We start from the raw sequence: 25,728 nt of genomic DNA, 5'->3' as shown, positions 1-25,728 counted from the left end.
TGTTAGAATTGGGGTCTCTGGTTGGCGCAAGTATTCACTTGTGACAAGCAGGGACCCTCTCCTCAAAGTCATGGCGAAGGATGACCCTTTAGAATTACCCTTGCTCACCCTCTAGGTGCGTGGCGTGAGCAGCCAAGGCTATTCTTCAGGCGTTAGTTAGTTAAGCATTTGTAATAACACACACAGTAACAATGTACCAATCCCCCCACAAATGGACGCCAGGCTGTGAGTATATGTAAAAATACGATCTCTTTATGTAAAAATATATATATACTCAGGTATGACTTATCACAAGACTAATAACGTTTTTGTTAAGCCACAGATTGTAAATAGGCAAAGCTTTTTCTTCTGTTTCAGTTCCAATGTGGATTTCTTTGTGAATTTGTTACTACACAGTTCCTTCAGTTGCACTTCAGAATGGTTTCTCTCAAATTCAATAGTTCTCTTAGTCTCTTTGGGCTTTAACAAGGCTTTTCCTCAGGTCACTAGATCTCTGAGGGCACTCTGGGGGTATCTTCACGCCTTTCCCCTTCTCTTATGACTGCCCAGGACCTTCTCAATACTTCTGGCCCGCTGTGATTCGAGATACGGGCCCGACCTGCCCAAGCTCACGCTTCCCGCGTGAGGCACGTTCGGCACTGTCGGGTCTGGTAACTCGTACGGGTCCCACCGGCTATGCGGGACTCGCACTGGGGGGAGCACAGGTCTTGGAACTGCCAAGGGGGGCCAGAGGCACAGAGCGGCGCGAGACTCTCTGTCAGGACGGCGCTCACGAGGGGGGGGGGGGGGGGGAGGTCACTGTAGTGGCACACAGAGCGGTGCGAGTCCGGTTAGGAAAGCGGCTCCCACCGCGGTGGATATTTACAGTACCTTGGTGTGCTGGCAATCAGAAGCGGGGAAGCAGGGACGGCCCACACTCTTCTAGTGCGCGGCAGGGGCACCTTCGGACTCTTAGGTGACGGCGGCTTCAGGAGGCAGGTGCGGCCCGGCTCCGGCAGTACTGTACGTACTGGGAGCACTTCAGGGGGCGGTACGGCCTCTCCTCAGGGCAAAGGGCGAAGCGGGCGGCCGGGTACGCTGTAGACGTACGGCGGCTGCCCGAGGCGTAGATCACCCTCAGACTAGGAATTCCGGCGGGAGGGGCGAGAGGGTGCACACAACGCGCTCCAGTAGCAGGCGGCAACAGGGGAGCAGGCGGCCCGGTCCACGGGGAAGAGAGCGACTCTAAGCAGAGCGAGGCTCTCACAGGACACGGGCGGCCAGGCTCCTGGGTGTCACGGCTCTAGGAGGGGGCGAAGGGGCACAAGGTCTCAGCTCCAGCAGGGAAGCACACGGCTAGATAAAAGCGAGCGAAGGCACAATGAACCCACTGGTCCTGGGGTTCAGTTCAGGGGGCAAGCTCAATCAGGCCCTTGGAGAATGTTTCAAAGCACAAATCAGCAAAGTCTTTTTAAAGTCTTCTTCCTCTCCTTCCTCAGCAAGGCAAGCAGCAGGCCAGTCCTTCCAGCGTCTTCTTCTCCTTCTATTCGACCAGAGGTTCTTTGTGGGAAACAGGATTCTGATTTTACAAGGAGCAGGGCTCCTACTTTTATACACCATTTCCTTTGTCTTTTCAGGCCAGGGGGGCCTTTGCATAACTTCATTTAGTCTCTGAGCACTTTGTTGGGTGTAATCTGGCTTCTGGTTTCAGTGTGAGGGGCAGGCACATCAGACGCTCCATAGGAGGTGGAGCCAGCATTGTGTGGACAGGGGCAGCCAGGAGTACCTTGTTGACAGTGCTTCGCCCTTCCTGGGCCAGGTGCCGGCTGGGTCATCAGTCGCTCCCCAGGGGATGCAGAGCCAGCATTGTGGTGGCAGAGCACAGCCTGATTAAGAGTCCAGGGGCACTCCTACCTCCCACTAAGGTGTAATCCTTGCATTCACCACCTGTCATCCCCCAGCCCTGTCACTCACACAACCCAGACAGTCAGATACACATCCAAGCAGAGGCGGGCTGAAATGGTTAGGCAAGTAAAGGCTAACTTTCTAAAAGTAGCATTTGCAAACACAGGATATTAAAATAAACTTTACTAAAAGATGTATTTTATTATTCTGAGCTCAGGCATACTAAACATGACTTTCTACCATGTTCCCTGAGCCTGCTGGGATTATAGAGTGTAATAATTCCAGCAGCCCATCTGGCCTAAAGGGAGCAGGTAGCCTTACAATAGTGAAAAACGAATTTGGCTGTAATTCACTATTAGGACATGCCACACACATCAGGGCTTGTCCTACCTTACACTTACAATGCACCCTGCCCTAGGGCCTACCATAGGGGTGACTAATATGAAGTTAAGGGAAGGTTTAGGGGCTGGCAAGTGTGTGCACTTGCCCAGCCAGCATGACAGTACCAGACTGCACGCAGGTTCTGCAATAGCAGACCCTAGACACATTTTTACAAGGCTGCTTCTGTGGGTGGCTCAACCAGCGCTGCAGGCCCACTAGCAGCATTGGCATTTACCAGCCCTGGCACTCCTGGTGCACTTTACTGGGGACTGACAGTAAATCCAATGAACCAATCAGGAACATCAATCACAGTTACATTTTACATAGGGAGCACTTGCACTGCGGCACGGATTGGCCGTGGCGCAGTGCCCTGAGCGGCGGACACCAGCAAAACAGCAAAAACATCTGAGGCACATCAGCAAAAAGTGGAAGGGATACTCACGCCAAGGTGCCAGGTCTAACACTCCCCCTCTCTTTTCCCTCTCTCTCTTTCCCCTTCTATGTCTCTCTTGTCTCTCTCTCCCTCTCTGTCCCACTCTCTCTCTCTCTCCACTCTCTCTCTCTCCATCCCTCTCTCTCTCCTCCCTTCTCTCTTCTCTCTCTTCTCCTCCCTCTCCCTCTCTTTCTCTCTCCCTCTCTCGCTCTCTCCCTCTTTCTTGCTCCCCCTCTCTTTTCCGTCTCTCTCTTTCCCTCTCTCTCCCTCTTTCTCTCTCCTGCCTCTCTCTCCCTCTTTCTCGCTCGCCCTCTCTTTCCCCCTCTCTCCCCTCTCTCTGTCTCTCTTGGCTCTCTCTCTCACTCTTTCTCTCGCCCCCCTCCTTCTTCTCCCTCTTTCCTCCCCTCTCTCTCTCCCCCTCCTCCACTCATCCCCTCTCTCTATCTTCTCTCTCTTCTCTCTTTTCTCTCTCTCTCTCTCTCTCCCTCTCCCTCTCTCTCTCCCTCTCTCTCTCCCTCTCTCCATCTCCCCCCTCTCTCTCCCTCTCTCCCTTCCTCCCTCTCTCTCTCTCCCTTTCTTTCTCCCTCTCCAGGGAGAGAGTATAGACAGGTCCTGCACCAGCATCCCTGAGGTTATCAACCTGGTTCCGGAACACCTGTAATTGGCACATTTAGCCAGTCCACAAGACTGAGACATCTTGGCCTAATACAATCCAGTTCACCATAGCAGATAATCATCCAAATAGAAATATTTTTATTTGTGGTGTCAAGATAGTGGTCTGCATCTGATCCGTGTACAACCGCATCAAGCTTGCTGTATCCTTTGCAACTGGCAGGGTCAGGTCTCAAATACGCTCCCATTACCGTCCACCTGGTGACTGTTTCCAGTTTTAGGTGATCCTTTCAAACCTTGTCTCTTCTTTCAGTGAGAATAATAAGAGTTTCTTAGAGGTGTGTTCAAATCGTCTCCACCTGGGAGAGCGCCGGCTTCACCAAGGGAGCTAAATACGGTCCTTGTCAGTTGAAGGAAGAGCCATTTGAGGTTTTTGCAGCAGACATCAGGTTTGTATTACAGAAGACACCCGAGGAATCTGTAAAATTCACACATTCGCCATCAAAATCACTGTTCTTGCGCTTTCTTAAAGGCAGTGTACTTTTTGTACCAATCCAAAGTTTATACGAAAGGTTTCTACCTCATTGAATCAGTTACACCCAACATGTTATTTCAAAATCAAAAAAGAGTATTGCATTCCTTGGATGCCTGAAATGTTTCAAATTCTACATTGGCCTAAATCCTTCAGACACTTAGAGCAGCTCTTCGTGTCCTTCGGCCGTAGATAAAGAGGGCGCGCTCTCTTCTCTCTTGAAACAAGGAATAGCGAGGAGTTTGCTGCAGACATTCTTTCTTTGTCAGCCTCTTCTCACTTGTTAATCTATTTATGATGTCATGGTACAATATGGTATGGAAAAATTTCTGGATAGTTCTGAGTATCTGATTCAACTGTGCGAATCGATGAAAGATCAGATACGGGACAAGAGTAAGTTACTTACTGTGACTGCAGCTCTCTAGGGTTAGGAATCGCGCATAGATCGAAGCGCTCTTCCCTTGTCGCTGATCAGAAGCATTGATTCTCTCTGGTGCTTTTGAAATCTAGAAGCCTTTGGGGAGGGGGTTTCAGAACTCTCGTCCGGTTCGCTGGGGCTTAAGTCTTTCCTAAAAAGGTGATTCATTAGTACTGCTAGTGCAGAACTGAAGTGCTACCAGCATTAATGTTGTGAGTTACCATGGGGCTTCCAGCTCGACGGCGGGGAATGATTGAAACATGCGAATGTCTGAAACATACCAATGCTGGAGAGCTATCATTCCAGGTGAGTAATGTATTCATTGCCCCTTCAGTACCATCTCCCTCGCTACACATATTATATATATGGCCCATTGTATATGTGCTCCCTTTCTGCAGGAATGGGGTGTACCCCATTGTACATTTTTCTCTCCTGCACATGGCGGGAGATGTAGGGTTGGATATGCTACAGTTGTTTATCACAGAACCTGAGTTGGGGGTTTTACAGCTCTTATCCCTTATTCTTCAGTGTTTTTCTAGATGATTTCCTCGCGACTGGTAAAGAAGGCGAGCAGGCCCCGCAGCTGGAGTTCGAGCAGCTGCCCTTCCGACACCCGCTGTTCATCATGTACTCGTCCGGGACCACTGGAGCTCCGAAGTGCATGGTGCACTCGGCCGGGGTAGGTCTGTCCTCTCTTTGGTCTTTGAGTGCACTTCCACAGCAGTGCACTTTCCATTGTAGCAAAGATTGTACATTTTAATTTGCAGCCCATGCACCCAAAGGGCCATTAAGGTGCTTTGTAAGTAACTAAACTACAACAGCTTGTAGCACAAGAGACCACAGCGGTGGTCCAAAGACACCGTGAGTGAGGTTTGCCTGTGTGAAGTGCTCTGTGCTCCGAGTGTTATATGTCATATTTGATTCCAGCTTACCGTATCCTGTGTATCTGTAAAGTGTGCGTTCACCTCGTGGGGCATCTTGGTGCTGAGCAACAGATACTTATTGTTAACTAACTCCATAGTGCTCATTTGATTGACCTTGGAAGGATGCAGGGCTGAGTGGACCCATCAGTGCTTGAATCCGTGACCATGAGGTCAAACAGATGCCTGGAGTGGATGCATGAATCCATTACCCCACCAGAAACAGCCCGGCCTCCTTTTCAGTCACAACATGGGATGCGGTTGGTTTAATTTTAGATGAGGTGAGTCTTGCCACAGCGTGCACAGCCCCTCGGGGAGAGCACGCAAAGACGTGGAGCACCCATAGTGTGGGCCTGTCAAGGTTCAGTCAGACAATGACTATTTCAAAAACTGCTATTCTCAGGTGACAGTGAGCGAGAGTCCTGTCTCCAGAGATTGCTAGTGAACATTTGCAGAATTGGTCATAAGATTAATGGAGAAGAAGCGAGAGAGCTGGAGCCCGACTTACTCGGCGTTTGAGTTTGTTAATCAGTGGTGGCCTGAATTTTGTTCTGTTTCCCGGTCCATTGAGAAGGATCTGTCTGTGGGTTGAGCATCTGGTTTGCTTACACACAAGCCAGATGTTTACAAAAGCAGGTGCACTCAGAGGAAGCATCAAGGGGAGATGTTTGAGGGAGAGTTATGTGTCATATTGGTGAAAGGCAACTGCTTTATATTTCAGTACTGAACGCAAGAGCCCCACGTGCAGGTCACACAGAGATGGGGCTACATTGGAACCCTGCTGGGCACAGCAGTTCGATTTAGTGTGCTCCAAGTCGTGCTCTGCAGTCTTTACCAACCAGTAGTTATCTGTCAGGAAGCACAAGAACCGAGTCATAACCAAACATTGAAAGCCCTTATAGTGCTCCAGGACGTTGATCAACCTTTGCTGATCAGCCATGCCAAGGGCTTTAAGGATAAGACAGGAGCTGATGGGAAGTGATGCATGCTAGGAAGGAGGTTTGGAACTGGAATAGGTGGGGGGGAAAGGACGTCTGGTGAGGTTCAGGGAGGGGTTGGATGGTTCTTGGGATGTACTCTGCTTTGGAAGCAAGGGAGGGGTTTTTAATCTATTCTCAGGTTTGTTTGGTATTCTTGGTAGCTTAGAGATGCTCTTAGCTTTCCTTTCTTTTAGATCTTCATTGTTTCCTACGAGAGGACTTAACAGGACCAGGTCTGGGTGGATCTGGAGAGGTTGGGTTCTTGGCTTTAAATGTGAGGTCATCGTAGGTTTTTGTAGAGGATGAGATAGATGCAGCAGGAGAGGGGTAGCAGAGAATGGGATAGATGCAGCAGGAGAGGGTAGCAGAGGATAGGATAGATGCAGCAGGATAGGGGTAGCAGAGGATGGGATAGATGCAGCAGGAGAGGGGTAGCAGAGGATGGGATATATGCAGCAGGAGAAGGGTAGAGGTAGGATGGGATAGATGCAGCAGGAGAGGGGTAGCAGAGGATGGGATAGATGCAGCAGGAGAGGGGTAAAGGGAGGATGGGATAGATGCAGCAGGAAACGGTAGCAGAGGATGTGATAGATGCAGCAGGAGAGGGTAGCAGAGGATGGGATAGATGCAGCAGGATAGGGGTAGCAGAGGATGGGATAGATGCAGCAGGAAAGGGGTAGCAGAGGATGGGATAGATGCAGCAGGAGAAGGGTAGAGGTAGGATGGGATAGATGCAGCAGGATAGGGGTAGCAGAGGATGGGATAGATGCAGCAGGAGAGGGGTAGCAGAGGATGGGATAGATGCAGCAGGAGAGGGGTAGCAGAGGATGGGATAGATGCAGAAGGAGAATGGTAGAGGTAGGATGGGATAGATGCAGCAGGAGAAGGGTAGAGGTAGGATGGGATAGATGCAGCAGGATAGGGGTAGCAGAGGATGGGATAGATGCAGCAGGAGAGGGGTATCAGAGGATGAGATAGATGCAGCAGGAGAATGGTAGAGGTAGGATGGGATAGATGCAGCAGGAGAGGGGTAGACGTAGGATGGGATAGATGCAGGAGGAGAGGGGTAGACGTAGGATGGGATAGATGCAGGAGGAGAGGGGTAGAGGTAGGATGGGATAGATGCAGCAGGAGAGGGGTAGCAGAGGATGGGATAGATGCAGCAGGAGAGGGTAGCAGAGGATGGGATAGATGCAGCAGGAGAGGGTAGCAGAGGATAGGATAGATGCAGCAGGAGAGGGGTAGCAGAGGATGGGATAGATGCAGCAGGAGAGGGGTAGACGTAGGATGGGATAGATGCAGCAGGAGAGGGGTAGCAGAGGATGGGATAGATGCAGCAGGAGAGGGTAGCAGAGGATAGGATAGATGCAGCAGGAGAGGGGTAGCAGAGGATGGGATAGATGCAGCAGGAGAGGGGTAGAGGTAGGATGGGATAGATGCAGCAGGAGAGGGTAGCAACGGATGCAGCAGGAGAGGGGTAGAGGTAGGATGGGATAGATGCAGCAGTAGAGGGGTATAGGGAGGATGGGATAGATGCAGCAGGAGAGGGTAGCAGAGGATGGGATAGATGCAGCAGGAGAGGGGTAGAGGTAGGATGGGATAGATGCAGCAGGAGAGGGGTAGAGGTAGGATGGGATAGATGCAGCAGGAAAGGGGTAGAGGTAGGATGGGATACATGCAGCAGTAGAGGGGTATAGGGAGGATGGGATAGATGCAGCAGGAGAGGGTAGCAGAGGATGGGATAGATGCAGCAGGAGATAGTAGAGGTAGGATGGGATAGATGCATCAGGAGAGGGTAGCAGAAGATGGGATAGATGCAGCAGGAGACGGTAGCAGAGGATGGGATAGATGCAGCAGGAGGGGGTAGTGGTAGGATGGGATGGATGCAGCAGGAGAGGGGTAGAGGTAGGATGGGATAGATGCAGCAGGAAAGGGGTAGAGATAGGATTGGATAGATGCAGCAGGAGAGGGTAGCAGAGGATGGGATAGATGCAGCAGGAGAGGGTAGCAGAGGATGGGATAGATGCAGCAGGAGGGGGTAGCAGAGGATGTGATAGATGCAGCAGGAGCGGGGTAGAGGTAGGATGGGATAGATGCAGCAGGAGAGGGGTAGAGGTAGGATGGGATAGATGCAGCAGGAGAGGGGTAGAGGTAGGATGGGATAGATGCAGCAGGAAAGGGTAGAGGTAGGATGGGATACATGCAGCAGTAGAGGGGTATAGGGAGGATGGGATAGATGCAGCAGGAAAGGGGTAGAGGTAGGATGGGATAGATGCAGCAGGAGAGGGGTAGAGGTAGGATGGGATAGATGCAGCAGGAGAGGGTGGAGGTAGGATGGGATAGATGCAGCAGGAGACGGTATCAGAGGATGTGATAGATGCAGCAGGAGAGGGGTAGTAAAGGATGCAGCAGGTGAGGGGTAGTAGAGGATGGGATAGATGCAGCAGGAGAGGGGTAGAGGTAGGATGGGATAGATGCAGCAGGAAAGGGGTGGAGGTAGGATGGTATAAATGTCGCAGGAGAGGATAGCAGAGGGTGGGGGAGATGCCACAGGAGAGGGTTGCAGAGGATCGGATTGACGCAGCAGGTGAGGGGTAGTTGAGCATGGGATGGATGCAGCAGGAGACGGTATCAGAGGATGTGATAGATGCAGCAGGAGAGGGGTAGTAAAGGATGCAGCAGGTGAGGGGTAGCAGAGGATGGGATAGATGCAGCAGGAGAGGGGTAGAGGTAGGATGGGATAGATGCTGCAGGAGAGGGTAGCAGAGGATGCGATAGATGCAGCAGGAGAGGGTAGCAGAGGATGGGATAGATGCAGCAGGAGAGGGTAGCAGAGGATGGGATAGATGCAGCAGGAGAGGGTGGAGATAGGATGGGATAGATGCAGCAGGAGAGGGTGGCAGAGGATGTGATAGATGCAGCAGGAGAGGGTAGCAGAGGATGGGATAGATGCTGCAGGAGAGGGTAGCAGAGGATGGCATAGATGCAGCAGGTGAGGGGTAGTAGAGGATGGGATAGATGCAGCAGGAGGGGGTAGCAGAGGATGTGATAGATGCAGCAGGAGCAGGGTAGAGGTAGGATGGGATAGATGCAGCAGGAGAGGGGTAGAGTTAGGATGGGATAGATGCAGCAGGAGAGGGGTAGAGGTAGGATGGGATAGATGCAGCAGGAGAGGGTAGAGGTAGGATGGGATAGGTGCAGCAGGAAAGGGGTAGAGGTAGGATGGGATAGATGCAGCAGGAGAGGGGTAGAGTTGGGATGGGATAGATGCAGCAGGAGAGGGGTAGAGGTAGGATGGAATAGATGCTGCAGGAGAGGGTAGCAGAGGATGGGATAGATGCAGCAGGAGAGGGTAGCAGAGGATGGGAGAGATGCAGCAGGAGAGGGTAGCAGAGGTTGGGATAGATGCAGCAGGAGAGGGGTAGAGGTAGGATGGAATAGATGCTGCAGGAGACGGTAGCAGAGGATGGGATAGATGCTGCAGGAGAGGGTAGCAGAGGATAGGATAGATGCAGCAGGAGAGGGGTAGCAGAGGATGTGATAGATGCAGCAGGAGCGGGGTAGAGGTAGGATAGGATAGAAGCAGCAGGAGAGGGGTAGAGTTAGGATGGGATAGATGCAGCAGGAGAGGGGTAGCAGAGGATGGGATAGATGCAGCAGGAGAGGGGTAGAGGTAGGATGGGATAGATGCAGCAGGAGAGGGTAGCAGAGGATGGGATAGATGCAGCAGGAGAGGGGTAGAGGTAGGATGGGATAGATGCAGCCGGAGAAGGGTAGAGGTAGGATGGGATAGATGCAGCAGGAGAGGGTAGCAGAGGATGGAATAGATGCAGCAGGAGCGGGGTAGAGGTAGGATGGGATAGATGCAGCAGGAGCGGGGTAGAGGTAGGATAGGATAGATGCAGCAGGAGAGGGGTAGCAGAGGATGGGATAGATGCAGCAGGAAAGAGTAGCAGAGGATGGGATAGATGCAGCAGGAGACGGTAGCAGAGGATGGATAGATGCAGCAGGAAAGAGTAGCAGAGGATGGGATAGATGCAGCAGGAGAGGGTAGCAGAGGATGGGATAGATGCAGCAGGAGAGGGTAGCAGAGGATGGGATAGATGCAGCAGGAGAGGGTAGCAGAGGATGGGATAGATGCTGCAGGAGAGGGTAGCAGAGGATGGGATAGATGCAGCAGGAGAGGGTAGCAGAGGATGTGATAGATGCGGCAGGAGACGGTAGCAGAGGATGGGATAGATGCAGCAGGAAAGAGTAGCAGAGGATGGGATAGATGCAGCAGGAGAGGGTAGCAGAGGATGGGATAGATGCAGCAGGAGAGGGTAGCAGAGGATGGGATAGATGCAGCAGAAGAGGGTAGCAGAGGATGGGATAGATGAAGCAGGAGAGGGGTAAAGGGAGGATGGGATAGATGCTGCAGGAGAGGGTAGCAGAGGATGGGATACATGCAGCAGGAGAGGGTAGCAGAGGATGTAATAGATGCAGCAGGAGACGGTAGCAGAGGATGGGATAGATGCAGCAGGAGAGGGTAGCAGAGGATGGGATAGATGCAGCAGGCGAGGGTAGAGGTAGGATGTGATAGATGCAGCAGGAGACGGTAGCAGAGGATGGGATAGATGCAGCAGGAGAGGGTAGCAGAGGATGGGATAGATGCAGCAGGAGAGGGTAGCAGAGGATGTGATAGATGCAGCAGGAGACGGTAGCAGAGGATGGGATAGATGCAGCAGGAGAGGGTAGCAGAGGATGGGATAGATGCAGCAGGAGACGGTAGCAGAGGATGGGATAAATGCTGTAGGAGAGGATAGCTGAGGGTGGGAGAGATGTCACAGGAGAGGGGTTGCAGAGGATTGGATTGATGCTGCAGGTGAGGGGTAGTAAAGGATGCAGCAGGAGAGGGGTAGCAGGAGGATAGAGTGGAGGGTTATGGTAAGCATAGTCAAAATCTGGCCAACACAGCATTTTAGGGCACCTTGTCCGGAACAACTTTCAATGTATTATCCATTTTCAAGTAATTGAAGCCTCATGATGCCAAACAATACCAAGTTATTCTCTAAACCTTCTAACGAGAGATGTGCGCCAAGAGTCGAAACCTCAAGGCGCTAAAGGAGGCTTGAAGGTGCAATGATGAAGCACCTCCTTTCGCATGTGTTGAGATTTCGTCGTGACAGTAGGTGCTTTACATGGAATTTCTTTTTTAATTGCAAATCCCCCCTATTGTAGCAAAGCCCCGGTACGAGTGACATGGTGAATGTTTAGTGGCCAGGGTGTAAAATTCTAAGACATGTCCACGTAGCACTGGAAAATGTTGAAGTGAGTCTGAGACGAGTAGAAGGAACATTTGAAAAAGAGGTGAGGCAGAGAACTAGAGATGCACAGGCAGACGCATAGAGTTGTTGAAGTGAGTCTGAGACGAGTAGAAGGAATATTTGAAAAAGAGGTGAGGCAGAGAACTAGAGATGCACAGGCAGACGCATAGAGTGGTTGAAGTGAGTTTGTGAGGCGGATGTAGAGAACATTTGAAAGAGAGTTGAGGTGCGGGGGTAAGTAGGGATGGAGAGACAGGTAGAGAAAGAGAGGGTGAATATAGAAGATGTGAGATTAAGTAACGAGAGAGACCTTTAACAGAAAGTTGTATGTCCAGTGTGAATGTCTTAGTCCTTAGCAAGAGAGCTCTGTCTTCTGGTCTTCTCTTGTGTTTCTTTCTATCTGAAAGAGACTATTAGTTATAGATTTCTTACATTAGAATTACCCCCAGGCATCAGACTGGATCCGGAGAATTTTTTCTCAGCAGTAACCCCTGTGCGTCGGTAGGTGGCGTTGTTCGACTCTGTGTTCCTCGTTGGCGCCGTGATCGCCTGAATGATGTTGCGGTATCACTTTTTGACAACTCTTTTTCGGCTTTTTGTTGACCTCTTTTCGAGTTGTTCGACTCCTGATTCACATAGGAATTGTTCCACGAAGCCGCGGGGAGGTAGTATCCAGGAGAGGCAGTGATCTTGAGATTTGTTTCACTATAGACACTCCTTCCCACCCCGTTTCTAAGGCTCATGGGGCAGTAATCCTTTTTAGACAAAATATACATTATGTAACATACCTATTGATGTACTGTATACAATGCATGTATTTTGAACATGTCCACCACGTCGTAATATCTACATGTATATACTCCTTTTTCCATTTACTTAATGTTAGACGGACCGGGAGGGTCGGCCGAGATTACGGGGAGAGGTCTCCAGGGAGAGCCGTCTCCAACGACTGTACAGATAAGTAACTTCCCCCCCACAGACGGACACCACACAAGATTGAAGGTTAACGAGACTTTATATGCACTTCTTAGGTTACGTTGATATAATACAAGGAGGTCTGGACTCAGGGGTCCCCTCGGTTCTGATCTCTGGTTGAGGAAAAGGGTAGCGGGACAGTCTTAGTTACCAATGAGTTCAATAGCTCTCAATCCTCGAGCTCGGCGTGGTTGCTGATCGGGCCGTGGAGGAGCCAAGCAGGTCCCGAGATGGATGAAGGATGGTCGACGGGCCGTGGAGAAGCCAAGCAGGTCCCGATGCAGATGACAGTTACAACGGTCCGCGGCCTCGCCAGCAGATCCGGACGACGGTGAAGGATGAAGGTTACGACGGCTGTGGCAGCGCCAACAGGCAGGATGATGGTGCACAGGACAGAGCTACGGCAGCGCCAGTAGTCCGTCCAGGATGAGTTCTTCTTTCGTCTCTCGACTCCAAGATACAACTGCCTTCCTGTTCTGGAGCTGCCCCAGTTATAGGGCTGGCGTGCTTTGATGTCCGGACCCTCGCACTTGGAGGTCGGGAGGTCCGGGATGAGGGAGTCCAGACACCCAGCAGGGGGGTGGAGCCAGCGCCCGGGGAGGCGATGGGCGAGCGGCACTGGCCGGGGGAGAACCATCGACACCTCTTTCTCCCATTGACTGGCCAAGTAGCTCGCTCACCTCCTGGGTGGAGGGTGGTGCCGGAATGTCTGAGGCCGGGCTAGGCCCAGGGTTGAGGTCGATCGGGGGCCAGGCGGCCTCGTGGCGAAGTGTCCAAGATGGCGGCCCGGGCTGGTCGAGCCGGGGGAGAGCGGCCCGTCATGTGGCCTGTCCAACATGCGTCCCCCCCAGCTGAAGGCGGGGAGAGTTACCCATCCTCTTGGGGACTCTCTTCGTCGAGGCGGAAAAACCGGGACAGGCCATCCGCGTTGGCGTGGTCAGACCCAGGCCGGTGTTCAACGGTAAAGTCCATACCTTGCAAGGAGATGGACCAGCGTAGCAGTTTTGGGTTTTCCCCCCGCATATGCATCAACCACTGCAGGGGTCGGTGGTCAGTCTGCACCCGGAAGTGGGTGCCAAAAAGGTAGGGTCGGAGCTTCTTGAGGGCCCATACCACAGCGAAGGCTTCCCTCTCTATGGTGCTCCAGCGTTGCTCCCGTGGTAGGAGTCTCCGGCTGATGAAGGCCACCGGTTGATCAAGGCCTTCGGTGTTCACCTGGGACAGGACCGCCCCGATGCCCTGGTCGGAGGCGTCCGTCTGGACGACGAACTCCCGGCTGTAGTCTGGGGCCTGGAGTACAGGAGCGGAACACATGGCGGCCTTTAGCTGTTCGAAGGCCGCTTGACACTCTGGGGTCCAGTTCACCTTCTTGGGCTGATTTTTCGACGTGAGTTCGGTGAGAGGCCCCACGATGGTACCATAGTCTTTCACGAACCTTCGGTAGTAGCCCGTGAGGCCCAGGAAGGCTCGCACCTCAGTTTGAGTGTTAGGGGGTTGCCAGTTCTGGATGGTGGCAATTTTCAGTTGAAGAGGGGCCACTAGACCGCTTCCCACTTGGTGTCCGAGGTAGGTCACTGACCCTTGTCCAATTTGACATTTGCTGGCCTTGATCGTGAGGCCAGCTCGCTGAAGGGCTTGCAACACTGCTTGGAGGTGGTGGAGGTGCTCGGTCCAGTGGTGGCTGTACACAGCGATGTCGTCCAGGTAGGCGGCGCTGAACTCTTCGAGCCCCGCCAGGACCTGATTGACGAGCCGTTGGAAAGTCGCTGGGGCATTTTTCATGCCGAAGGGCATGACCGTGAAGTGATAGTGGCCATCGGGGGTGGAGAAGGCAGAACGTTCTTGTGCTCGGGGTGTGAGGCCGATCTGCCAATAGCCTGCCGTTAGATCGAAGATGCTGAGGTAGCGGGCAGCGCCCATTCGGTCGACCAGTTCATCTGCCCGGGGGATGGGGTGTGCGTCCGTTCTGGTGACTTCATTCAGGCCCCGGTAGTCGACACAGAACCGGAGTTCGGGTGTGGTTCCGGGGGCGGCTGCTTTGGGGACCAGTACGACCGGGCTGGCCCATGGACTGTCGGAGGGCTCGATGACCCCGAGCGTGAGCATCTTAGTTACTTCCGCCTGGATGCAGGCCCGTACCCGATCAGGTACGCGGTAGGCCCGGTGGCGGATAGGAGGGCTGTCTCCGGTGTCCACATCGTGCACACACCAGGAAGTGACACCTGGGGTGAGGGAGAACAGGCTGGAAAATCGTGATAGGAGGGCTTGGCACTCTTGGCGTTGTTCCTGGGTGAGGGTCTCCGAGAGTCGGACCCCATTCACGGAGCCGTCTTGCTCCTGGGTCCGCAAGAGGTCAGGGAGAGGCTCGGAGTCGTCCTCAACCCCGTTGTCTGTGGCCATCAAGAGGCTGAGTTCTGTTCGTGCAAAGTGGGGTTTCAGTCTGTTGGTGTGGAGGACTCGGAGCGGATTCCGGGCGGACTCCATATCGATCAGATAGGTGGCGGGTCCCTTGCGCTCGATTACCTTGAAGGGTCCCGTCCATTTGTCTTGGAGAGCGCACGGTTCTGTGGGGGACATTACCCAGACCTGTTGCCCCGGCTCGAATTCAATAGATGAGGCGTTCTGGTCATACCATCTCTTCATGTCCTCTTGACTGGCCTCTAGGTTGGCTTTCGCTAGGTCTCTGAACCGCTGGGACTGGTTGCGGAGGGTGAGGAGGTACCGGAAGACATCTGGAGGACTCTTGGCCGGAGGCAACTCCCAGCCTTCTTTGATCAGGCTGAGTGGCCCCCGTACTGGGTGCCCATAGAGCAGCTCGAATGGGCTGAAGCCTAGGGACTTCTGTGGGACCTCCCGGTAGGCGAAGAGGAGGCACGGCAGTAGCACGTCCCACTGGCGACGGAGGGGTTCTTCCAATCCCCCGATCATCCCTTTTAGTGTGCGATTGAACCGCTCAACAAGTCCGTTTCCTTGGGGGTGATAGGGGGTCGTGAAGCGGTAGGTGACCCCACACTGTTGCCAGAGGGACTTCATATATTTGGAAATAAAGTTCGTGCCTCTGTCACTGACGACTTCTCGGGGGAACCCCACACGGGAGAAGATCCCCATCAGGGCCCTGCCGACCACTGGGGCTGTGACGGTCCGGAGAGGAATAGCCTCAGGGTAGCGGGTGGCGTGGTCCACTAGTACTAGGATGAAGCGATGGCCTTGTCTTGTACGTGGGTCTAGGGGTCCCACAATGTCTATTCCGACCCTCTCAAATGGGGTCGTGACTACGGGAAAGGGTTGCAGGGGGGCCTTTAATTTGCGGCCGCTCTTCCCACTGGCTTGGCACGTGGGGCAAGATCGGCAATGCTGGTGCACATCGTTTCTCATTTTTGGCCAGAAGAAGTGGGTCACTAGGCGGCTGTAGGTTTTATCTTGTCCCAGGTGCCCTGCCAGGGGGACATCGTGGGCCAGATTTAGCAGGAAGTCTCTAAAGCGGAGTGGCACCACTAGTACTCGGTTGGCCCCCAGCTCGGCGATTCGTTGCTCGCTGTACAGTAGGTCATTGTCCCAGTAGACCCAATGAGTTCCGGAGGTATCCCCTGCGCTTTGGGCGAGCGCTTGTTGTCGGAGTCCCTCAAGGGAGGGACAGGTCTTCTGCTCCTGACGAAATTGTTCTTGTGTGGGCCCCCCTTCTTGAGCCCACTGGTCAAGATTAGCAAGGTCGGAAGGTTGAGCAGGTTCGAGGGGGATGCCCTGGTCGGGGGTCTCGGCGGGGGCGACCGGAGGCGGAGGCGCCGGCCATTCTGGTTCTTCCGGGTGATGGTTGGCACGGGCGGCCATAGACCGGGTGGTGACGCACGCCCAGTCTGGGACGCCCAACATCCCCAAGTGTTCTTTTCGCTCCACGGCTGCCCACGGGGAGCTTTCCAGGTCATTTCCGAGGAGGCAGTCCACGGGGGCGTCGTCTCGGACCGTTACTTTCAACATGCCGGAGACCCCTCCCCACTCAAAGGGGACGCAGGCCATCCGACACAGACTCTCCGAGTTGTCGGCTGATCGTACAGGGCAGAGAATGTTCGGTAGATATTGTTCTGGGGTCACCAGATGACAGCGGACGGCTGTCACACTGGCCCCGGTGTCTCGAAGGGCTTCGGCCCGTTGTCCATTGATGCTCACCCATTGGCTGTACTTCTGGGTGTTAGCGGGTAGGGGGACCCGCGGGACCATGTCTCTTCCCCCTAAGCACGCGAGAGTCATGGCGGCTGGCTCCCACTCTTGATACTCTTGCTCGTCTGTTTCTTGTTCCTCGGAGATCTGTTCTTCCCCTAGTGCCGCGGCGGCCACCTGGCGGGGTCTTGGGCTCTGATACTGCGGGCAGCTTGGGTCATTTGCATAGTGGCCGACTCGTTGGCATCGGTGACATGTAACATTGGCTCTGTATCCCGGTCGCGCCGGGGTGCTGCCCCGGTTGGCCGGGGGGGTGGTGCTGGTAGTGGGGGCGGCCGGAGTGTTGTCTCTTCCTCGTCCTTGGCCCCCTCCTCCTCCTCTGGATCGGTGGTGACCATTGTTGTTCCTGTTCTGCTCGTAGGACCCATTCCGGCCCACTCGGGTGATCTCCCACCGGTCAGCTTCGGCTGTGAGCTGCCGGGGATCGGTTAACTTGCTGTCGAGGAGGTGTTGGCGTAGTTCAATGAAGCAGTTGTTGGACAGATGCTCCCATACCATCAGATTGAACAACTGCTCGTAGGTCGTGACGTTGTTCCCTCTGATCCAGCCTTCGAAGGCTCGGCTAAAGTACGTTACATAGTCCACCCAAGTTGTACCTGGAATGCGTGTGCAGTCTCGGAACCTCTGACGGTACATCTCGGGCGTGAGGCCATAGCGAGTGAGGAGGGCCGCTTTCATATGGTCGTAGGAGGTCATCTGGTGGTCTGGGAGCTGTAACAGAGTATCGCGGCCCTCATTGAGGAATTTGCCCCATAGGCCGGCTCCCCAGTCGGCTCTATCGATCCGGTGCGCAGTCATCGCGATTTCATATGCCTTAAACCATTGCTGGATGTCGTCTTCTCGAAAATATTCTCGGACCACATCCTTGGGGATGTGCACTTTTTTGTCCGTGGTCCCGGGGGTGGACGGTCTGTCGGGCACCCCTAATTCTTTATTCTGTTTGCGCAGGTTGATCTCGGCTAGGTTCCGCTCGTGCTCGTACGTTAGTCTTTTTTCCTCGAGCTCCCTTTGCCTCTGTTTCTCCTCTCTTTCTTCTCGGAGGCGAAGGTGCTCTAAGTTTATTTTTTGCTCGGCCAATTTGAGTTCTATGTCCATCTTGAGTCGGGCCATTTCAAGTTCGTGTAGTCGGGCTTTTTCTCTTTCTTGGATCTCGTCTTGCGAGAGACCCGTTCTTTGCTCTTCAGGGGCCGTGTTGGTCTTTTTCGCGGTGCTTTGCTCCGGGGCTTCGACATCCCCGGTCTCTGCCCAAGATTCTAGGGCATGCTTAAAATCGTCCTTGGTACTTAGTCCGGTGGTAGCGATACCTAGTTCGATGCAGAACTGCTTTAGTTCACGATGGCTGTATTCCTCTAGTTTTTCCATTTGGAACTTCTCAGTTGATCCGCTCTCTTTAGTCGACATTGTTGTTCGTTGTGGGGTGAGCTACTCTCTGTACGTTATGCGGTGATTCGGATCGCGCCGCTGGCCACCAATGTTAGACGGACCGGGAGGGTCGGCCGAGATTACGGGGAGAGGTCTCCAGGGAGAGCCGTCTCCAACGACTGTACAGATAAGTAACTTCCCCCCCACAGACGGACACCACACAAGATTGAAGGTTAACGAGACTTTATATGCACTTCTTAGGTTACGTTGATATAATACAAGGAGGTCTGGACTCAGGGGTCCCCTCGGTTCTGATCTCTGGTTGAGGAAAAGGGTAGCGGGACAGTCTTAGTTACCAATGAGTTCAATAGCTCTCAATCCTCGAGCTCGGCGTGGTTGCTGATCGGGCCGTGGAGGAGCCAAGCAGGTCCCGAGATGGATGAAGGATGGTCGACGGGCCGTGGAGAAGCCAAGCAGGTCCCGATGCAGATGACAGTTACAACGGTCCGCGGCCTCGCCAGCAGATCCGGACGACGGTGAAGGATGAAGGTTACGACGGCTGTGGCAGCGCCAACAGGCAGGATGATGGTGCACAGGACAGAGCTACGGCAGCGCCAGTAGTCCGTCCAGGATGAGTTCTTCTTTCGTCTCTCGACTCCAAGATACAACTGCCTTCCTGTTCTGGAGCTGCCCCAGTTATAGGGCTGGCGTGCTTTGATGTCCGGACCCTCGCACTTGGAGGTCGGGAGGTCCGGGATGAGGGAGTCCAGACACCCAGCAGGGGGGTGGAGCCAGCGCCCGGGGAGGCGATGGGCGAGCGGCACTGGCCGGGGGAGAACCATCGACACCTCTTTCTCCCATTGACTGGCCAAGTAGCTCGCTCACCTCCTGGGTGGAGGGTGGTGCCGGAATGTCTGAGGCCGGGCTAGGCCCAGGGTTGAGGTCGATCGGGGGCCAGGCGGCCTCGTGGCGAAGTGTCCAAGATGGCGGCCCGGGCTGGTCGAGCCGGGGGAGAGCGGCCCGTCATGTGGCCTGTCCAACACTTAAACTTTGAGTTTGAGTGTAGAAGGGATCCTTTTGGTCCTGATGAAGAAGCCAGGGGAGGTCTTCGAAACATGTTGACATAGGAGGAGCAGTACATTATAGCATTGTTTCTCCATTTCCCCACTGTTAACAATACCAGCTCAAAGGAACATTAAAGTTTTCTTTCAATGGAGCCAAGTATTTTTTAATATATACACTCCTGACTCTTCCACTCACATACCTACACTACACATAGTCTTGTTCTAAAATTAGTGCTCCCGCGTAGTCGTAGGTTGCAGCACACCTCGTCCCGCAGCGGGGCGGGAAGACCCCTATGATGAAGCATGACACCAAGGGCCCTTTTGGTGTGTGAGCGGTATTTAAACAAAGCTATGTGCCTTCCACCAACGTAGGAGACACACTTAGTCTGGGAGAACACGGTTGCACATCTATTCAAGGATGGATTTTTTTTGTTTCTCGTACGTAGGAATGCCCCATCGTCGAATCAGCTTCAAGTCTTGCGACTCCTGTCTCAAGTTGATGTCGGTTACGGACCCACACCTCGTGTACCTCTGGTGCCTGGAGCGTGCCATGACCCAAAGTCGTACTCCGACTGTTGGGTCATGAACCCGAAGTCTTTGCGGGAGCGGTCCCGAAAGCTTCAGGAAGCTGACTGCCGGGCCTCTGAAGCTTTCGGGACCGCTCCCGCAAAGACTTCGGGTTCATGGCCCAACAGTCAGAGCACAACTTTGGGTCGTGGTCGCGCTCCAGGCACCAGAGGCACACGCCCTGGCGGTCCAAGCCTCAACATCCAAAGGCGCGTACCCTACTGCTCCCCAGATAGGGAATTCAAGAAGCTGGACATTCTTGGAAAGAAGATGTTTTCTTCCGCCAGCTTAGTAATGCAGTTGGTGAACACTGCATGTCTAATTGGGATGTTACACCCTCTCAGTGTGGGTCACGGTTCCGCAGGTGCTGCCACAGTTTCTGGAGGAGGCCCGGGACGTATTCTCCCATGCGGTCACAGAAGGGAGAGATGCAGCAAAGTTCGCCATCCGATGTGGGCTGGACACAGCCGACTCGCTAGGTAGGATGATTTGAACATCAGTAACCCTGACACGCTACGCCTGGCTGAGGTCCACTGGCTTCTCAGGTGATGTCCAATAGACCCTTTTGGACCTGCCCTTTGAAGGCCGTCGCTTGTTTGGTGACAAAGCAGACAACATGCTTGATCGCTTTAAGGACTCCAGGGCTACGGCCAGATCCTTGGGCCTCGCTTCCACCTCTCGCCAGTGCAGTCTGCCATTCGCCCTTTTCGTGGCTACGGAAGGGGTGCCTCACCATGTTCCACCAAGAGCCACATACCTGGGTAAACTGCCCAGCCTCTGCGCGGCCGGGGTCTGGGGGCCAATGGGCGCGCCAGTCTACCATGCCCCCTCTGCAGCAACCTCCAAACTTTCCTAGTCCGACCTTTCAAAGCCACCAGTTGCCCGTGGGCGGCAAGATCCGCCATCACCTCCCCCACTGGCAAAACATCACGTTGGGCAGGTGGGTTTTGAAGATAGTCCGAAGGGGCTACTCCCTCCCCTTCAAGACCAACCATACATACCGCCAACACTCCATCACATGTTGGAGGATCACTTGGCCCTTCTCTGTGAGGAAGTTACGGCTCTCTTTGCCATTGGAGCTATCGAGCGAAACCCTGTCCCAGAAGTAGGTCGTGGTTGTTACTTCCACTACTTTCTAGTGTCCAAGAAGGACAACGGCCTGCGTCCTATCTTGGATCCCAGGGACGTCAACCTCTTCCTTTAGAAGTTGAATTTCAAAATGTTGACATTAGCTCAGGCCCTATCTGCCCTCGACCCTGGAGACTGGAGGGTAGCGTTGGACTTGCAGGACGCTTATTTTCACATCACATCTTGTGTGCCCACCAGCGTTACCTATGGTTCACGGTCGACCACGAGCATTTTCAGTTTACAGTGCTCCCCTTTTGCCTTACCAGCGCCCCTCGGGTGTTCACGAAAGTGATGGCGGTTATTGCATCTGATCTGCGCAGATCAGGTGTTCCAGTCTTCCCCTATTTCGACGACTGGCTGTTGAAGGTGGGCTCGCCCCAGGCTGGTGGCTCCCACCTCCAGACCACGGTGGACCTCCTGCATTTGCTGGGGTTCTCCATCAACGTGCCAAAGTCCCACCTGATTCCCTCTCAGAAGCTCCTTTTCATCGGAGCGGTTCTGGATACTGCGCAGTTTCGGGCTTATCCTCCTGAGCAGCGAGTCTGAGATACTCGGGCTATGATTCCGATGTTTCAGCCTCTATCCGGGGTTTCGCTGAGAATAACCCGGAGGCTGCTGGGCCTCATGGCCTCCTGCATCCTGCTGGAAGTTCATGCCAGATGGCATATGCTGGCTCTGCAGTGGGACCTGAAGTTCCAGTGGGTGCAGCTTCAGGGGGATCTTTGCGATTGCGTCCAGATCTCTGAAGGGTACTGCACACCAACTGCAGCGGTGGCTCAAAAACCAGGACTGGGTCAACGGCAGATCCCTCTCCCTTCCCCAACCAGAACACAGAATGGTGACAGACTTATCCCTTCTGGAATAGGGTGGCCACATGGGAGAGGCGGTTAATAGAGGCCTCTGGTCTCCGGCAGAGTCCGAGCTCCACATCAACCTTCTGGAGCACCGGGCAATTCGTCTTGCACTGAAGGCATTCCTTTCCTCTTCCGGGGAAGAGTAGTGCAGGTGTTCACGGACAACACCATTGCCATGTGGTACTGCAACAAAGAGGGCGGGTGGGGTCGTGGACCCTATGTCAAGAAGCCCTTCACCTCTGGTCATGGTTGGAACATCAGGGCAAGTCCCTGGATGTTCAACACCTGGCAGGTTCCCTGAACGCCAGGGCGGACAAACTCATTCTCCGGTGCATGATGGCTCACAAATGGCGTCTTCACTCGGAGGTGGTGCAAGGTCTCTTTCAGCAGTGGGGAGAGCCATGGTTAAATCTGTTCGTCACCGAAGAGAAAGCGCAATGTCAGCAGTTCTGCGTGTTGGAATTTCCAAGGCCGCACTCGCTCGGCGACTCTTTCTGTCACGAGTGGAGTTGCGGTTTTCTATACGGCTTTCCGCCTATAGCATTTCTGCCCAGAGTGCGGACGAAGATCAAGCGCGACCGCACCCATCATTCTTATGGCTCCAGATTGGGCACGAAGACTCTAGTATCCTGAGCCTGAGTATCCATCAATCCTCCCATCAAGCTGTCTCTTCAGGAGGATTAGCAGATGACGGTCCTCCACCCAAACCTGTTCAGCCTCCACCTCCTTGCATGTAATTGAGCGGCGACAGTTGACAGCTTTTGACCTTCCTCCCGAAGTCTGTAATGTCATCTTGGCAGCCAGGCGTCCCTCCACTAAGACGGTATACGCCTGTAGATGGAACACATTTGTGGCATGGTGCACAGCAAAGGCTGTGGATCCCCTTTCTGCTCCTCTTTCTGAAGTTCTCCTCTTCCTTCTTTCTTTGACCCTCAGGGCTCTGCTCTGGGCACTCTCAAAGGCTATCTTTTGGCCATTTCGGCCTTCCTTCGCCTTCCTGATCAGCCTTCTCTTTTCAAGTCCCCTATTGTAAATAGATTTCTTTCGTAATGCCCCAGTGGGACTTGAATCTGGTCTTAACTTACCTTATGTGTGCTCCTTTTGAGCCACTACATAATTGTCCTCTCAGACTCTTGACCTTACTGCCTTTCTGGTTGCTATCACCTCTGCTCGCAGGGTGAGTGAGCTCCAGGCTCTTTCTTCTAAACCTCCACTCCTTACTGTTCTTCTGGACAAGGTTGTCCTCCGAACTAGTCCTTCTTTTCTTCCTAAGTGGTTACCTTTTTCCATATAGGAACGATGATCACTTTGCCCACCTTCTTCCCGCCCACACATCCCTCAAAGGAGGAAGAGAGACTCCGCCGTCTGGATCAAAAACGGGCCTTATCCTTTTATTTGGATCACACAAAACAATTCCGGGTGGTTGATCAACTCTTTGTTGGCTATGTGGGCGCCAAGAAAGGTCGGGCTGTGCAAAAACAGACCATCTCTCGATGGGTCGTCCTTTGCATTAAAATGTGTTACTCTTTGGCAAAGAAGGAGCCTCCAGTAGGACTGCGCGCCCATTCCACCAGGGTGACGGCAGCCACTACTGCTTTGGGGCTTGGAGTCCCCCTCGGGGACATCTGCCAGGCAGCCACGTGGGCATCACTGCACACGTTCACGAAACATTATTGCCTGGATAGTCAAGTCCGTAGAGACGGCTTCTTAGGCCGTTCAGTTCTCCAGGACTTAGTTTGCAGACCTTCCTTTGGGGTTGGTATTGTTGGGGTATCTATTCTAAGGTAAGGAATTTATAACTAATAGTTTCTTTCAGATGAACAAGTTACTTACCTCCGGTAACGATGTATCTGTAAAAGGCATACACTAGTTATGGATTCCTTCCCGCCCACCTTTCCTCCCCGCTCTGCGAGCTGACTTCTTGGGATAGGCCCTAGTGTGGCGCACGAGTGGTCAGTGTCTTGCATGGCTCTGCGCTTCTGGCATGGAAAGTCGTGTAAAAGGACTGACGTCAGCGCGCTGGGGCAGCGTCAAAGTAGTTATTGCAACACTATTCCAGCGATCACGACACCATCGACGAACGCGGAGTCGACTGACGCCACCTACCGACGCACAGGGGTTACTGCTGAGAAAAATTTCTCAGGATCCAGTCTGATGCCTCGGGGTAATTCTAAGGTAGGGAATCCATAACTAATATATGTCTCTTACAGATATATCATTACTGAAGGTAAGTAACTTGTTCTTCAGGACTGGTGATTTGGTGTCTGAACGTGATGTGTTCATCAGCAGAAACTAGCTCCCTCACCCCATAAAACTTTAGCATTAAAAATGCTAATCCTCTGTGACACTACGAGAAAAACAACTATAGGTTTGGGGCCTGATGTACGACCCTCTTTTGCGGCCGCAAACGGGAGGATCTCTTGTTTGCGGCCGCAAAAAAGGGTAATAGCATATACAAATGCTATTTTGCGAGTCACTGACTCACAAAATAGAATTTGCGACTCTCGATATTAGGAAGGAGCATCCCTTCCTAATAGCGAGTCAACCTTCTATGTACGAATTTTTTTTCGACCACATTTGTGGCTGCAAAACATTTGCAGTTTACCACCTACTTCAAGTAGGTGGTAAACCACTTGCAAAGGGGAAGGGGTCCCCAAGGGACACCAACCCTTTGTGAGTATGTGGGAAAATATTTTTTAGGAGCAGGCAGTGGTCCCAGAGACCACTGCCTGCCCTTAAAAAAATTAAACTGAAAAGTTTCATTTTCTTTTTTAAATGCATACCGTTTTCCTTTAAGGAAAACGGGCTGCACTTAAAAAAAAAAAACAGAACTACTTTATTAAAAAAGCATTCACAGACATGGTGGTCTGCTGATCCCAGCAGGCCACCATCACTGTGAGTGCCAGCTATTCCAGATGGGGTTGCAAATGGGGCTACCCCATTAGGAATCGCAAACAGTGTTGCGAGTCGCAAATGCAACACAATTTGCGACTCGCTAATTTGCTGGTGGGACATCAGGCCCTAATCTTTACAGTAAGATTTTTGTAATGTATAAAAACACCCAAACATCTGTGGGTGTGTGAACTAGTATATTTGTAGTGTGCAGCGCCCTACAAAGACATTACATAAATAAATAAGTACATAGTATAGTGTATCCAAATAGACTGGCCTAACCAGATACACAGAAGTGTGCTAACATGCTGAGGGCAATTTTATATGTCCTTACGTAACCCGTTTACATTGGCCACAATGTGAAATAAATGACTTAAAATACTAATGACAACATAATGCAGATGCCTTCAAGATAGGTTTCACTGGTACCGAGGTCTGCAATAGAATGAAGGTGTTGGTGTATTATTTTGGCTGAAGACTTATTTGCTTCTCCCTTTCTATTGCTCATTTGTGAATTCTGTAGTCAAGCAGCAAATAAAGCTTGACGGTAGGCAAAATCTACAAAAAATAAATGTTGCTTTTGATGAAACAAATACAACATACATGTAATTTGACAAGCTTTTATTCAGTCAACTAGTCTTGCCAAAAAGTTAATATCCAACAGTCTTTAACCCCTTAGCTGCGGCGGCTATTCCGCCGCAATGCTAAGGGGGAGGGGGGGCCGCGCGGCGCTCCCGTGCTCATGACGGAACCGCTCCGTCACGAACCTCGGGTGGGCTGTGCTTATGACGGAACAGTTCCGTCACGGCTCCGCCCGCTCAATAGAACACTCAGCGCAGGTGTGGAATTTGCGGCGAGCGGGCCCTGACGGAACCGTTCCGTCACCAGCACAGCCCACCTGAGGCTTGTGAGGGAACGGTTCCGTCACGAGCACGAAAGGGGTTCATCTGTAAAAAGGAATCATAACTTAGTTTACTGACTGCTACGGAGATCACCCATGTCATGATTAGGAGAGGTCTCTGGTCGAGCCTTGACCCCCAGATTCCTCGTCTAAGACTTCTCTTCTGAGCAGTGCTCCTAAGCGCTGCCAGGTGGCGCTGTGAGGCTCAGTACCGCCCCGGAAGTGATGCAACTCAGCCGCATATAAGCGCCACCTCTGCACGCTGATGTCAGTTACTTTCTTTCCATGTCTTCTGAGGCTCTCA

General features: G+C 52.9%; 1 protein-coding gene across 2 annotated transcripts in view; it reads left to right on the top strand.

The window, feature by feature from the left end:
- AACS (acetoacetyl-CoA synthetase) overlaps positions 1 to 25,728 on the top strand; it is a 324,332-nt gene that overhangs the window by 221,046 nt on the left and 77,558 nt on the right. For both annotated transcript variants that reach the window (XM_086942682.1, XM_086942681.1), the window contains one exon: positions 4,789 to 4,939. In XM_086942682.1, the coding sequence (XP_086798808.1) occupies positions 4,789 to 4,939 (151 nt within the window). The remainder of the gene's footprint in view (positions 1 to 4,788; positions 4,940 to 25,728) is intronic.

This window comes from Lissotriton vulgaris, chromosome 11, assembly GCF_964263255.1.
Source record: "Lissotriton vulgaris chromosome 11, aLisVul1.2, whole genome shotgun sequence".
NCBI lineage: Eukaryota > Metazoa > Chordata > Amphibia > Caudata > Salamandridae > Lissotriton > Lissotriton vulgaris.
This window is presented reverse-complemented; position numbering and strand designations above follow the sequence as displayed.